The 15,804-nt window shown below is 38.4% G+C and overlaps 2 protein-coding genes across 4 annotated transcripts in view; one reads left to right on the top strand and one right to left on the bottom strand.

Moving 5' to 3' along the window:
* Window positions 1-14,168, top strand: part of LOC145239221 (E3 ubiquitin-protein ligase Midline-1-like) — a 31,423-nt gene extending 17,255 nt beyond the window's left edge. Inside the window, exons 10-20 of one of the 2 annotated variants that reach the window (XM_080102506.1) lie at window positions 3,419-3,582; window positions 4,196-4,328; window positions 4,892-5,067; window positions 5,637-5,740; window positions 5,825-5,904; window positions 6,142-7,082; window positions 7,147-7,270; window positions 7,336-7,439; window positions 7,500-8,383; window positions 9,402-13,125; window positions 13,349-14,168. In XM_080102506.1, coding sequence (XP_079958632.1) covers window positions 3,419-3,582; window positions 4,196-4,328; window positions 4,892-5,067; window positions 5,637-5,740; window positions 5,825-5,904; window positions 6,142-6,344 — 860 coding nt within the window. In that variant the 3' untranslated portion in view covers window positions 6,345-7,082; window positions 7,147-7,270; window positions 7,336-7,439; ... (1 more) ...; window positions 9,402-13,125; window positions 13,349-14,168. Of the gene's footprint in view, window positions 1-3,418; window positions 3,583-4,195; window positions 4,329-4,891; window positions 5,068-5,636; window positions 5,741-5,824; window positions 5,905-6,141; window positions 7,083-7,146; window positions 7,271-7,335; window positions 8,384-9,401; window positions 13,126-13,348 lie in introns of both variants that reach the window. The other variant, XM_080102507.1, reaches the window with a different exon arrangement.
* On the bottom strand, window positions 7,115-11,952 carry LOC145239224 (uncharacterized). 2 transcript variants are annotated; one of them, XM_080102511.1, is made up of 5 exons: window positions 11,749-11,952; window positions 10,516-10,665; window positions 9,484-9,801; window positions 7,941-8,083; window positions 7,115-7,603 (listed from the first exon to the last, which is right to left on the bottom strand). In XM_080102511.1, exons 1-5 carry the CDS (start codon window positions 11,950-11,952, stop codon window positions 7,525-7,527), a joined length of 894 nt encoding a protein of 297 aa, XP_079958637.1. In that variant the 3' UTR covers window positions 7,115-7,524. The 2 variants fall into 2 exon arrangements, with proteins under 2 accessions (XP_079958637.1, XP_079958638.1); XM_080102512.1 differs by having other exon boundaries at window positions 10,522-10,665.
* Window positions 14,169-15,804: the final 1,636 nt, after the last annotated feature.

The following is a 15,804-nucleotide window of genomic DNA, read 5'->3' as shown; positions in this document are numbered from 1 at the left end:
ACAACCACCTGTGACGCACGGACCTGGCAACGGCGCAGGTCCATTAAACACGCGACACGCGACATCACCGTTTAACGTATGTTAAAGGTCACGACAGCCTTTTGTTATCACACGCGGCAATTGATGGGCTCCCTTTGTGCCTTCATCCTTACACTTGAGATGGATAGTCATCCGGGCGTCTCACTTCCATCCCGCTTGGGACAAAAGATGCGAAAACGCTACTTTTGGCTGTGGCTTTATGCTATACTTCTTCTTGTGTCTATTACGCACACAAAAAGGGTGTCGTTTATAAACGTTATTGTCCGCCAACGGGATACGTCAAAGTACCCTTTTGCGACCAAATTGCCTGACTTAGAAAACAAATTAATCTGTCACTTGTGTCAGTAGCCGTATCGTGTTTTGCGACAGGGCAGACACAGGTAATATATTATGACCGGTAGCTCGTGTTTACTGACAACTGACAAGTTTCAGTGCTATTGTGTATTGTGTTACTCCAAAGACAGGATGTAGCACAATAGCCTCCGCTGTTGACCCAACTCAGCGAACAATGCTATAGAATTTGTTTTCATACCAGTATCCAGATATCAGGCCAGACATTAAGCGAGTTCTGGCCCCTGAACGGGATGTATATTTTCTCAGGTTACGTAATGCACCTTATAGAACGGTCGATATCTCGATATCTATCAAGGATAATGGCACGGTGTTGTCTGATTCGATACCGACTCGATGGCCTTTTCATGAGTTTCAGACGCGGAAGATGTAATATTGACTTCGCGTCCACTTAAAAAGATGGGTCGATCTGCGGTCAAAAAAGGCCAAGACTTGTTCTGTGTTCATTTTCGACTAAATATAGCTCAGCGGACCGCATAGCTGTGGCGATTAATAATCCCACGAAACACGAAACTCTTAAGCCAAAGCTCCTGATCGTGAATGCCATCCATCAGATACGTTGCACCAAAGTCCTGTTTTGCTTGTAACTCTTAAGCAGCACCTTTTCTAGCCCAAAGTCCGCGACCCCGCGTGAGATTAAGACCCTGTTTACGCGACAATTAAACAGCGTCATAAAGTGGATAGCGCGACGGTTACAAATTAGAGATCTGCTGGTAGACTATGCGCCAGTCTCTGTACTTCAGACAGTACGCCTAGCGGCACGAATGCCCCGTTAACTGTGTTGCCATGCCTACGGAACACTATAGGACTCAAAGACGCGGCGATAATCCTTCATTAACTCGCTTAATCGTCTTTCGGCTTTTCAAGAAATTGTCGGTTCTGCGCAAGTCCGATGTAACGATAAAGTGACGCCAGTCTGTAAACAAAAATCGTTTGTTGGCCAACTTTCTCATTAAGTAGCTCGTTTGTCTCAATTCAACGGACACGTTCTGTACATTTCAATGGCTCCATGTTGTAAGTTGATTTGCCGCTCAAGCAGACGCAAACACGCATTGAGGTTTCCCGGCCGACTTGGCCTTTTTGTTGAGGTTTGTCCCGGTCAAAAGTTGAGGATAACACCGAATTAGCGATTTCCCTGAAGCAGTTATACGCTTGATACGCCTTGAATGCCCGGGTAAACCGGGTTGGCGGTGTTAATTCTAAACCTTTTCTCAAGATTGTTAAACAAGGCTAAAACTCAGCTTTATTAGTGAAGAAACATGTTAATTAAAACCTTTTTGTAAAATCATGTCACAACGCTAAAATCATTCTTATGTAGCCATGGCTGTATTCATTTTTGTGCTGGAAAAGCGATTTAAATATGTTGGTGAAGAATAATGTTAATTTAAACCTTTTTCTAATATGGACGTTCTTTAATAGCCACGGCTGTATTTTTTTGTGCTAGAACAGCTGTGTTGATTAGGAAATGTTAATTTAAACCTTTCTTATCAATGTCCAAAAGAGGCCAACATTTATTCAAAACATATTTAAAACAGATTTATTGGTGAAGAATAATGTTCATTTTAAACCTTTTCTCAACATATTTTTAAAAAATCCCAAATTTTTTTCAATAGCCGCAACTGCATTGTTTGTTTGTGTTTTGTCCTAGAAACGTCCTTTCAAACAGCTTTTTTGGTGAAGAAAAATGTTAATTTTAACCTTTTCTTAACATTGCGTCTAAACAGGCCAACATTTTGCTCTATAGCTGCGGCTGAATATAATTCGCGATTACGCCAGTTTGACCTATGTAGGTTTTTTTGCGGTGATGTAATGTTTGTTGTGGAAACGACCGCGACAATTGTGATTTGCACCACTTGCCATGGCGCTTTCGCCGTTATTCTAACTTGGCATTACGGCCCCCTTGAAATCCATCTCTCCTGTTACGTTTTTCTTCGGCTCGGTACCCAAGTATTTCCGCACACAAACTTAGGGTGCTCCGATGACGCACTCAATTACAGAGCAAAAAGATAATATACCTCGTGTTGTGTGGTGTGACTTATTTAACTGTTATAGCCTGTGCCTTAACTTTCGTAACATACGCCTATAGGGGTTTGCAATTTGAAACTCCGAGCTATGTTTAACGCACAACATTTTATCTTGTGGTTTAACGTTAATATCCGTCTTCTCAAATAGTCTCCGCATTTTTGGTGTTTCGTGAATGACATTTTTTACGAGCCATCGTGGGAACGCGGTTGCCATTGACGACGGAAAAGTCAAACACGCAATTTCTCGCGGTGTAATGCAGTCGCACCCTAGAGGCGAAATCAGGCGCGGACAGTGTTATTTTAGCGACAAGATGGGGCACAGGTTCCCTACACGCGTTCAAGGCAATAATCGCCCACTCCATGCGTAACTGTTCGTCCGCCGCTCTCTTGAGTAACGCTGTCATGCCAAGTTTAACGTGAAAAGCAGATGGGTGAGCAATAGAGTGGTCTCGGTTATTTAACAAGTACGACCGCAGCGCACCTGGATATTTAGCCGACAGGAATTTTTCATGACCACAGTACAACAAACAATGCTTACATATTTGTCTTGTTTAAAGCTGCAGACAGGCACACTGTTTCGACCTATAAGGTTCAAATATCACATAACCTTTTGACCGTAGTCTTGTTTTAAACCAGTGGTTCCCAACCTTTCGTGGACCGTGGCCCCCTAAAAGTAACTTTTGGGCTTCATGCCCCCCCTCAAGTAACCCTACAGGACCTGTGGCCCCCCTAAAAATGTAAATGGCAATCTCGTGTTGAAATTTGGTACTAATTTCGGCTTTAAACAGGTTCAGTAGCGTAAATAAGAATCTGTAATTGTAAAAAACCTCACTATAGACAAATAGTATGTGAAATAGTCGATTAAATTGGGGAATAATGTTAAAAAGAAAATGGTTTTTAGTGGGTGTTTCTGGTGAATCTACACCCGTGGCCCCCCGGACCACAGCTCGTGTTGGGAACCACTGTTTTAAACAATACTAACCATATTTTGTTTCCTATTTTAGCACCTGCAGTGCCACGGATTTGCGAAGAGCTCTGCACACAGTCACATGACAAAGTCACTGTCCAATGGCGATCGAGCGATTCCCGCCACACAGAGTCATACGAGCTTCAGTATGCCATTGACGATAGATGGACCACTCCTGAAACGCCCACTGAAGGCTGGATGGTAAATTCCCGTCAATGTCTGTTGCAACCAAACCCATTTTTTTAGTTATTTTCAAATAGGCAAAATGTTTTGGTTAAATATTGGTTTTGGGTGCAGTGTTTGTAGTATAACACCAAATGCCTTGATGGATGATTTTATCGATTCCTTTTCTCATTTTTTTTCTCATTGTTTTTTCGTCGTACTTTCACCACATATCCAAATTGAGCGTTAAACTTAGTAAATCTGTGCTTAGGATGCACAGGTCGCTAAATTTGTATTAAGTTATATAGTGTTTTCTGTAGAAAGACCAAGGAATTTAGACTGTGTGTAATATATTACATAATCACAAGTCACCAGAGGCTCGGAAATAACAGTCGCATATATTAATACAACATCGACCTTGATCAAAGTTTTCAATGAGTTTAGACAATAAAAGTGGGTAAAAAGTCAATTTTGTTTTATTACCACCGACAAAAAACAAATGCAAGTACCTCAAACAGTTCGTAAGCTGTAATAGATTGGTCCACGATGGGTGGTGACGGTGTTAAAACGATCCAGCCACGCTTTACTGATTTCGTTGACTGGATTTGAATCGGCCTATTACCATTTTCACGTCACCCTCTTCTGCTTGCAGATCGTGCCCAACATCAAGGAATGCAACTACACCATTCACGGAATGCAGACTGGCACACGATATATCTTCGCTGTGAAGGCTGTCAACAAAGCTGGCTCGACGAGAAGCGAAATCGTGACCATCAAGACCCTTGGTGAGCTAAATATATTTGTCTTTGCGGCGGTTTAGCATTACTCAAGTCCTAGATTTTTCCCTTGACTGCCCAGTGGTGAAATTCTTCCATTCCAAGCGGTGATACATCAAGGCGTTTTTTTAATCTAAAGGCGATCGTTTTTTATAAAAAAACATCAGATTTGAACAGTAAAGAGGAATTTTCTTAACATTAGGCAATACAGTAGCAAAGTTAAAAGCTCGTTTTGGAAAGGTGAAGCGTTTTTTCAATCTTAAGGAATTATTTTTAAAAATACAATACATTTTTACATTAACAGATAATTTTTTCAACATTGGGTATTGAAATAGCGAAAGAAGTAAATGTCAAGAACTGTACATGTCTAAAAAATAATTGTTCTAATAATTCATTAAGTATAATAATCCAATAGGATATACCTACCAACAATTACTTAATAAGTGCATTTAACTACAAACCGATAATCACGTTTTCTACATCACAGTATCTTTTTGATATACCTCAAACAGGGGAACACACTTATGCAAAAACACGTTTAATTGAATAAAAACAACATCGTATCTTTGCAGGCATGCCTTTTGCGTTTGACACTCACTCGATGCACAAAAAACTGCGTCTGGCAAACCACGGCTACACGGTTTCACGAGAAGACAGCAATAAAAAATCGAAAGACTCCGGATCCAGCTCCTCTATGTGCGGTGTGAGCGGAAATGTTGTGATTGAAGGAGGAAGACATTACTGGGAGGTGAGTAGCAGATTACATCAACATCCACCACTAATCTGTAAACTTTTATGAACTGTAAAGCTATATACTTACTTTTGTTGCCAAAAAAGTGGTCAATATCTATAGCTTACAATACGACGATCAGATTTGCAGTTACCAACACGCAATACCTAAACATGAGCTTGAAGTTGTATTATACTAACGACACATGGTACTAGCCAACTAATGTTAAGAAAGTAAGGTAAAATGCCAATTTAGTCATTCCTGGTTGACTACGAAAGCATGCTGAAATAAAGTCTCTATCATATCATTTTGAAAGTAATATTTTTTTGACAAATCAAATAAAAAACAAACAAATTGGTCAGATTGAAAGAACCAAAATTGGTCACATTAATTTTTTTTAACCCATTTCCCGTCATAATTTCTTCATAAAAGGTATTCCGCAAAGGATGTATTTGGTAATGCTGTATGTTCTGGCTTTGAAAGCTAGGCCGCCAGATACTGGTCAGCGTCTAAGCTTAGAACAAAAAGCCTCACAAAAATGCGCAAATCCGACAAAATCAATTAAAAACGTCTGCATTTTGATACAGGTTGTGGTCTGTCAGAGCTCGGCATTTACTTTGGGAGTGGCTTACACGAATGTGCCTCGCTTTGAATGGATCGGCAAGAACAACATGTCCTGGTGTTTGTGCAGGTAATAAGCCTACCATGAGTGTTCCCTATCAGTTTGATCGACATGTGGTTAGAGTAGTTTTTTGACGTGTTAATTACTATGCAGGTCGAACCAGGAGTGGAGCGTACGCCACGACAACAAGGAGATTCCTGTACATTTGCCCACTCCGTTCCCGAAGAAAATAGGTGGGTAGCATTTTGAGACGATATACACCTTAGCTCGTACGTGTCGCGAAATTTGGATTTTACATGTTTGAAAGCTATTCTGAAGGACACCAAACTTTACTGTTAGGTCCATGGTACTTCAAAATTTAAATCACAATTGTAAAAGGAAATACTAGGGTGTGATTCATGACCTGCTGAAAGTTAATTTTACCCAACAGCTCGTTTGCCAGCATAAATCTAACAAACTTCGATGTTTAGGAGTTCTGCTGGACTACGATTCAGGCTTTCTATCTTTCTTTGACGGTGCCAGTGGGAGACGGCTTCACACATTTAAGGTCGACTTTAAACGAGCCATTAGACCCACGTTTTCAGTCGGAAACAAGTCTTTGACGATCAACACTGGAATAACTATACCGGATCAACTTCAACTTTCAAATGACAGCAACAATTATAGCGCATAGAAGTCGGAATGAAGACTGATTTTAAGCAGTAGCTTTGTAACAAACAGCAAAGAAAAGCTGCAGCGCTTATGTTGTAATTTTGCAGTTATCATTTCATTGTATACATTGTAAATTATGCTTGGTTGTATTAGCGTCAACAGTTGTGAAGCCTGATATGTGTCAGATGGTTTTCGCAACGTATTTACATAGAAAATCGTTTCTGGCCGTTTTGCCTTTTGTACCAGTGTATCCAATTTTGACGCAAGTTCCATAATATTGTAAATTCATCGTTGTGTACTTTATACATATTCGTATGCACATTTGTCGTATTGTTCCGGAGCAGTGAGCTGGTCTTGCTTGCTTACGGCTGGTATTTTTCAACGCCTTATTAAAAAACAATCATTTAAAAAAATAAAAAATAATTAGGTTACCATCTCTTGCTGTTTGTTATTACAGCAGCAATTGATATTTGTGCTGAAATAAGAATAAAAAAACGTAATTTCATAGAAATCGTAAACAATTTAAGATGTTTGTGGAAATTGTGGGAAAGTGCTTTGCTCGCGCGCGTGCTTCAAAATTGGCCATGTTAGCGCTTTTCTGCTTTGAATGTGCAAAAACATAAATTTCCGGTGAAAATCCTGTGTTTTTGTAGTTTATACAGCAGAAGTATATAGGATTGTCTAGCAATGCTCTGTTTCTGATGATGATTTTGCTTTTTCTGCAAATGCTAAAACAACAACAGCGCACGCTGTGCAAAAAGTTCAGTTGATTCAGTTGATCATATTCACAGCTCAAACTAATGAAGATTTATTGATAATCGCAGAGCACCAAATAAATGTGAGGAATTTAAAAACAATTACAGATGATCTGAGACAGATTTTAAACAAAATGCATATACAAGCAAAAGTTGGTAAATATTGAAAATATGACATCACAAGGGAACAAAGGTATGAACTTAATTCATTATTAATCAGTTTTATATTTTAGCTAAATGCTATGGATTGTACTACAGGTATTTTAAATTAAAAGTAATCAACTATATGAAGTCATTAGTGGGGTTTGGATAGAAGCACCATAATAAGATGAACAAAAAATAACAATGGTTTACTGAGCCAGGTAACTTTCATGAGCAAATGAGCATACACTTTTTAAGTAACAAAAATTTTGTTGCACTAGGATATTTAAAAAAAGGTTAAGACATTCAACTGTCATCAGTACTTGGAAGGTTTTTCATTCGAAGCAACATTTCAAGTTTCTCTTGATTGCGACTGATGCTGGACCTGTGAGGAAAAATCCTACTTAATGCAAGTAAAGCAGGCCATTACTGGAAAAAGGTTATGTACTTTTTCGCACAACTGTAATCTTAACTTTCTAACTAGATTTGGTAGATGCATTGTTGGATTTCGATAGGGTACTGTACTTTATCTGTTGTTCAACACAAGTACAGTATCACTATTTTCATTTATTGTCATTAAACACTTGTGATTTTGCAATTGCCGTGGAAAACATTTTAAACTTAATTTTGGTGAGAACTGTTCGTTTATTTCGGCATTTGTGACTGGTATGTTAAGTTTCAAACTAACATAAAACTTTCGTTTTACAACTATCTTTTATTACCTGATGTCAGGGGCCGGGGCAGGAGTGGGTTCAGGTTCTTTTGTTGAGCTTTTAGGTGGCTCAGGTTGTGCTTGCTGTTGTTGTTGTTGTGGTGGTTGTTGTTGTTGTTTTGGTTGTTGTTGTTGTTGTTTTGAGGTTGCGGCCTTATTAAACATTGAAAGTTAGTATATTTGAAAGTTGTAGCTGTGAAGTACAAAGCATTTCTTTACTTGCAATAAACTTTTTTTACAATTATTTTGTCTTTTTGTAAAAATAGGTCGTTATGTAATTTACTTTGTTAATACAAATAAATTAAGTAAGTTAAAGTTGTTGCTGTAATAAATTAATCATTTTTTTCAATTAGGGTCAAAAGTTGAGTTTCTTGCAAGACTCGAAAATTGTTAAGAAATATTAAGAAGTATGAAGTGGATTTTTAAAGGTGAAAACAAAGGAATAATTTCATGGTACTATGTTCAAAGAATTGAGAATTACAAATTTTAAACTAGATAGGTGGCTTTCCTATATATTACCTATTTATGTCTTCTGTATCCTATTTAATGATACACCTTTTGACCCACTAACGAGATTTTTTGTGACAAAGGTATTGCAAATCGTTCTTATCTGGTTGACGAAATTTCAAAATTAAATTATTTCAAAATTAAGAAGAATCTTGTTTTGGTGCAGATACAGCAAATCATTTCTTAACTGTGTTTCGAAACCTTTCCCGCCCTGATAACTTTACGTATTGGGTGTTACGTCGATCGGTATTGGTAACTTTACCTTTTGCGTGTCTAATAAAATATCTTAATTGTCAAGCAAAACCCGCAATAGCGCAACCCAAATAAAGTGTGTGTGGATATAGTTTAAGGCCTTATTTTAGCGCACCCTTTACATCATATTGTCTCTTATATGGTGCTTATATAGTGATGAGTATTGGTAAACTCACGCCCGCACGGAACTAAACCATTAGCAACAATCGCAAAAAAACAACCACTAAGCTTTTCCAATATGCTGCAACTATCACAAAAGGGCCGAAAATTGGTGGTGCATTACTGTGTTTGGCTATTAATTTACATCGACGGTTTGTATTTATTGTTATTTGCTTTGACGATAAACGAATTGACTGCTTTTGTTCGGTTGTTTGTTTTGTTACCATTATCCAGTCCAATCTGTAGGCTAATTCGCCAGTACTGCGTGAAGTTTAAAGCCAAAACTGCAATGCAGTACTAACAATGTTATCAAATTCCGGCGTACAACATCAGTTTTGACACGAAATTGCAGCACCCTATTGGTTGTGTGGCTGATTGGCTTTTAACGTTACGGCTTTTCATTCTCCATTTCTTTCATATACAATGATTGTCACCATTTAAAATTTAAATCACAGTTAATTACACGCTATTCCATTTTCGAAAACGGATTCCATGACAATTGCAAAATCCCAATTCCAACAATTATTACCAAAACAATTTTAAACTTTTACAGATGAAAATCAAATCACCCTTGCTCCACATATCACCGTGATCAGATTGTAAAAACCAACAGCAAATATATCCACACTTAATACCTGGTATTGGGCCTGCTGGCGACTTCCATTAGCATCATTGGAGGTCGATGACCACGAATAAGATGTGGGTCCGGCTCCCGGAGGGACTTGATTACCGAAGGTACCCGACCCCATTCCGTAAAACATGTTGGGTTGCCCAGGGAATGCCCCGTAGGCGAACTGACCCATGGGACCACGACCGGAAAAGTGGGATTCCGGGGGAAAACCTGGAGAGGTCCCCTGCTGGGGTGGTGCTTGATTTGGAGGAGGCATGAAACCAGGTACAGGTGGAACATGTACTCCAGGAAAACCTGCCATGCCCATCATGCCAGCCTCTATCTACAGGAAAATTTATATTACTGCTTCTGTTTATAGATTGGGAGTCTTGGGACGTGATAAAGGCCCAATTTAAATCGTAAAGCTGTCTCTCTCTCATCCCGCGTGAAATTGAATGGAATGCTCTTTTAACGATTCTTTTAGAGAGGAATTTAGATTTCGTAAAGAGCATATACCTCACTTCACACAATGGTACCTATAGCACACCTACCCAAAGGCGAGAAGATAATAAGTTGAAAAATTGCGTTGGGTGAAAAACAAAACTTGTTTTTTGACAAAATTTTGAAACAAGGAGATAAACACAAGCAGTGGTGGGATTCAAATTTTTAGTCAGCCAGTTCTATCACAAAAGTCATATTTTTCAACCGGTTCTGTTACAAAACGTCTTTTGACAGCAACCAGTGATGTTAACCGGTTCGCTGATCTTATAAAAAATCGTGAGACTGTTCTATAGAACCGGTGCGAACCGGCTGATCACAAGCATTTGCATCCTTTTTAGTAGGCTGTCATAAAAAACTGTGCTAAAATTCACATGTATAACCCGAGTTCGCTTGGCAACAAAAAGCGATCTCCGAAAAATAACAAACAAAATTTAATTGGCAGGAGCACCAAATAGATGGCACAACAAAATATAACGTCTTGACTTGCTTTGCTTCCAAAATTTGGCGTCCAGTGTAAGTAATAACGTAAAGGCGTATAATATAGAAAAAGTGATACCTTAACTGTTAAATTGAGTAGTCCATTCTGGACGCTGTCGAGGGCAGCAGCAAGCTCCATATCTGAACTGAAAGCGATCAACTCATCGTGCTCGTCTTTCCAGAACACTTTGAAGTTTCCAAACTGAAGTTCAGGAAATATCGACGCGATCTACAAACATTTTTTTTAGTTCTTATTGCCCGGATATCGGAATTAAGCTAGCCTATGTTTTTTATCGTAGTGTTTAGTATATAGATGCCAACTTGATTGGTTCAAACTAACGTTGCTCTACAGCAGTGGTTGTCAACTTTTAACAGATCGTGACCCCCTATTAGTAACCCTCGGGATCCGTGCCCCCCTTAAGTAACCGCTTTGGACCCGTGGCTTTCTGCTCATAAAAATGCAAATAAACTCACCAGACTTATGAACTCCAGGATATATATTAATTTCTAAAATAACAGACCAGCGATATACAGTTTAAAACATTTATTAGGTTCTGCGTACTTCAACACGGACCGTGTCCACATTAAACGGTACGTTATGACCAAGAAGTTAAGTGAATGAGAACCGCTGCACTACTGTATCGATGCCCAAAAGCGCCAACATCGTTATCTAATGGGAGTCTACGTTACATAACGCTTGCAACGGTGTAGCTGCAGCAGCACGTCTAGCCTTTCCATCAGTTGTAGCCTACCCCCCTTTTTCGGTCTTCATAATCTTGTGCAGCTGTTTTCGGGTGGGTGCACATTTTAGCGCAATGGTGATTCTGCGGTTTATTTACACAATTGACCCAACTCAAAAAGGAAGTGGGACATAGGATTTGGTTTGTTAACCTTCGAGAACAAAAGTGTTGTTTAGCTGGGTGTCAGTTTCGATAAATACTGTCTACTGCTGCACTTAAACATTGCAGGCTAATTGTAAAAACATGGTGTACCTACAGACTGTAAAATGCCATTGTATGCAAATACTTCAGCAACAAGTCATTTCAGTCAAGAAGGATCCACGCGCAAAATGGTATTTTACCGTTAACAGTGTCAACAGAAAAATCGTAACCGGGCAAGCAAACTGACACGTAACTGGCTGTGGTCTTTCACTTTTGACTAATTGCGTTTTAGGTAGCCTAGGCAGGCCGAAGCGTGGCAGTTTGACAATACTTTCGTTAAAAGCTTCAGCACATAGTTTAGTAAACAAACAATAATTCAGATTAATTTTGCATTGTAACCAAATCGTAGAAGCGTAACAACATTTTCTTACTTGGATCATTAGGTTTACGAAGCTTGGTGGGCCGTGTTGTTCCATTAGTTTAAATCTGCGTATTTCATCATCTTGCCCTTCCCCTTTTACCAACTTCACTTTGCATTGCAGTTCCTTTCCCATACCGGATCCGCCTACTGAGTCCGCACGCTGTTGTGTGGCATTCCTATTGGAAGTACTTGGCGTCTGCACTATTACTCTCATCTCCTAAAGTTTTGCCCAAGACCTACCTTACAGTCCTAAAACAGTTTTACATACGTTGTCAGGTTTAACTATAGGGTGTGTTGAACGCGATAGTTTTGTTACTTATTAACTGCACAAAAAAGAACCACTGCGAGAATTAATGTTTGTTCTGCTCAGCTTGATTCAACATCAGACACGTTTTTTTTCGTACATTTTACTGCTCACAAGAATGCATTACCTTTCAGTATTCTTTCAAAAGTTTTGTAATGTCCAAAGTAGAATCACGAAAAGTGTTGGTAAGTTAGATTTAACTGACCTAAAGTTTCGAACCCCCAAAATGTGTAGCTTACATTGCAAGTTTACAAGAATCAATGGGAGAAACAAAAAAATTAGAGACTAGAACTTGCATTTTTTGGTTTTGTTGTTTAGGGGTCCACATGTGTAAACATAAAGTACCCAACGAGCCGACGCATATATTGACGTAGTTGCCTAATGGGCTATACATAGCCATGACTCGTGAGTATTACGCACGAAAAAAGTCTTGTGACCCAACGGCATCCACGTATGTTTACAAACACGAAAATGGAGTACAAACAAGTGTAGACTCACTGAAGAACTAGCTTTGAAAGTAAAACACTTTTGCAAACTTAACCAAACCTAATTTCTCTTTCAGCGAAAGTTGAAATAGAAATCAAGTGCAAAAAATTATTTTGTTGCACCCGATCCGTCTGGAAGTCCCCGATTAAAATCGGCTGTGTTACGCAGAATAATGCGTTTCTTATCGGGCGGGATTAGAATCTTTAGAACCTGTGTTATAACACAGCCCGATTGCGGACGGTTTTATCGGTAATGGCAGTGAAGCATTAAATTTGTTTTTTATTGGCAAATATTATTTTTGCTGTGATAATAATCGCAGGTAAATTGGGTTTTATATCAAAATGGCAGTTAATTGCAAAACAGCAAGACAAAAGCAAATTGATTCTAAGCTGTGAAATGAATATGTTAAACACTAAAATGAGCCAAGAATCAAGATTGAAGTACCTGATTGGCATTGAGGTTCTGGCAATGAAGCAATGCAAAGAGACCTTTCAGTGAGAAGAATTTCAAGTTCTTACCTTTGTATGAAGCAAAGTGAGGACCAGCACACTGTCATATGAGGGCTTGTAGATTGGATTTGGATTGAAATGATTCACAGTAAGTGGCTGTCTTGTTACTGCCTTTCTAAACTCAACTCTTTCTGTATTTCTGGCTGATGTTATTTTGAATTTTAGCACAGTTAAAACCCCCAATATTGAATATTAACTCTGTTTTATAACACTTAGACTGCTTATTGGTGACTAAACTCAAGCCTCTTTTGTTTAACTCATAATTGTCAAGTCAAATGAGCATACACTTTATCTTTATTTTTTTATTGCAGTTCACCATCCGTAAAAAATGCTTAAAGCTTGAAAAAATCAACAGAAGCATTCCATATCAAAAAAATTGAAGAAAGTCTTTCATTGCGGAAGAATTTTGTCGACAAAAACAGCTCTCTCTTAAAGTGTCAGCAAAATCATTGATGTATACGACCTGTTACTTGCCTCACTGGAGAAAATTGTATGTCAAGATATGCACCACATACTTTAGTTTCACATGAATCAAATCGGAATATGTGCTATTTCTTTTCCACTGTTCTATACCTACAAGTTTATTTATTAGTTCTTATACCCAAATTAAGAATTTGTATTCAAACATTTGTAGACGTTGATATTATTTTACCTCCATGGTGATTATTTTCATGTAAATTCTGAGAATGTTTTGCACTCTGATATAGAATCGGACAGTGAAGTGATTCATCAGACATAAATTGAGAACCTCTAGTTTTGACCAGGAGTCTGCATGATAGCATGTTGTAACAATTGGGTGGTTCAACCTCATTTTTCACATGATATCCGGTTTAATTTTCTTGATAATTGAGCAAATCATTACATTTTCAGCTGTGCAATATTGTTTCACCTTTTTGTTTTATTTTAGTATGTTTACTTAAAGATCCTTGTTTAGTATGTACTACTACTATGTACTTGTAAATGCAGGTTTTTAACTGACCAATCAACCAATTGCTGTGAATGTAATTATTTATTCTCTTCCCATTTATTTCTGCTTTCATATAACTATGGGACTCAACTTGAAAATGTTGAAGTGTGGAAATTGGGTTCATAAGGTGCTTTTTCCATCAATAAAGTGTTGTCCTCACTGTGCATTTGGTGTTTCATCATTTTCATTAGTACAGGCTTTAACGTGTTTGAGACCACTAACGGCTTGAGGTATATGTAAACGGTTTTTACACGCCAACTCTAAACAACATTCAGTAAACGCTTGCAAAATATCGTTTAAATCTGATCATAACCTCGTAAATGAGAGACGTGCATCATAAGCGAACGCAGGGCATGACCCCTTTAAAAATGATTTTTGCGCTGTCGAATTATGTAGCCTATAAAAGCTCCAGATGACAAACGGTTTAAGGTAAACACAAACGGTTTTCACAGGTCAACTCTAAAATACATCCAGTAAAGGCATACAAAATATCGTTTAAATCTGATCATAACCTCGTAAATGAGAGGCGTGCATCATAAGCGAATGCAGGGCATGACCGCTTTAATAATGATTTTTGCGCTGTCGAATTATGTAGCCTATAAAAGCTCCAGATGACAAACGGTTAAAGATAAACACAAACGGTTTTCACAGGTCAACTCTAAAATACATCCAGTAAAGGCATACAAAATATCGTTTAAATCTGATCATAACCTCGTAAATGAGAGGCGTGCATCATAAGCGAATGCAGGGCGTGACCGCTTTAAATATGATTTTTGCGCAGTCAACCAATGGTATATACAAGCTCCAGATGTTAAACGGTTTAAGATAAACACAAACGGTTTTCATAGGTCAACTCTAAAATACATCCAGTAAAGGCATACAAAATATCGTTTGAATCTGATCATAACCTCGTAAATGAGAGGCGTGCATCATAAGCGAACGCAGGGCATGACCGCTGTAAAATGATTTTTGCGCGGTCTACCTATATAGCATGTACAGGCTCCAGATTTTAAACGGTTTAAAGTTATTATCACATTTAAACGATGTTTTGTATGCGTTTACTAGCTGTATTTTGGAGTTGACCTGTGAAAACCGTTTGTGTTTATCTTAAACCGTTTAAAATATGGAGCTTGTATAGGCTAGATTGGTCGACTGCCCAAAAATCATTTTTGAAGCGGTCATGCCCTGCGTTCGCTTATGATGCACGCCTCTTATTTACGAGGTTATGATCAGATTCAAACGACATTTTGTATGCCTTTACTGGATGTATTTTAAAGTTGACCTGTGAAAACCGTTTGTGTTTATCTTAAACCGTTTAACATCTGGAGCTTGTATACCATTGGTTGACTGCGCAAAAATCATATTTAAAGCGGTCACGGCCTGCATTCGCTTATGATGCACGCCTCTCATTTACGAGGTTATGATCAGATTTAAACGATATTTTGTATGCCTTTACTGGATGTATTTTAGAGTTGACCTGTGAAAACCGTTTGTGTTTATCTTTAACCGTTTGTCATTTGGAGCTTGTATAGGCTAGATTGGTCGACTGCCCAAAAATCATTTTTGAAGCGGTCATGCCCTGCGTTCGCTTATGATGCACGCCTCTCATTTACGAGGTTATGATCAGATTCAAACGACATTTTGTATGCCTTTACTGGATGTATTTTAGAGTTGACCTGTGAAAACCGTTTGTGTTTACCTTAAACCGTTTGTCATCTGGAGCTTTTATAGGCTATATAATTCGACAGCGCAAAAATCATTTTTAAAGCGGTTATGTCATGTATTCGCTTACGATGTACG

Source organism: Phallusia mammillata, chromosome 7 (genome assembly GCF_965637545.1).
Source record: "Phallusia mammillata chromosome 7, kaPhaMamm4.hap1.1, whole genome shotgun sequence".
Lineage (NCBI taxonomy): Eukaryota > Metazoa > Chordata > Ascidiacea > Phlebobranchia > Ascidiidae > Phallusia > Phallusia mammillata.
This window is presented reverse-complemented; position numbering and strand designations above follow the sequence as displayed.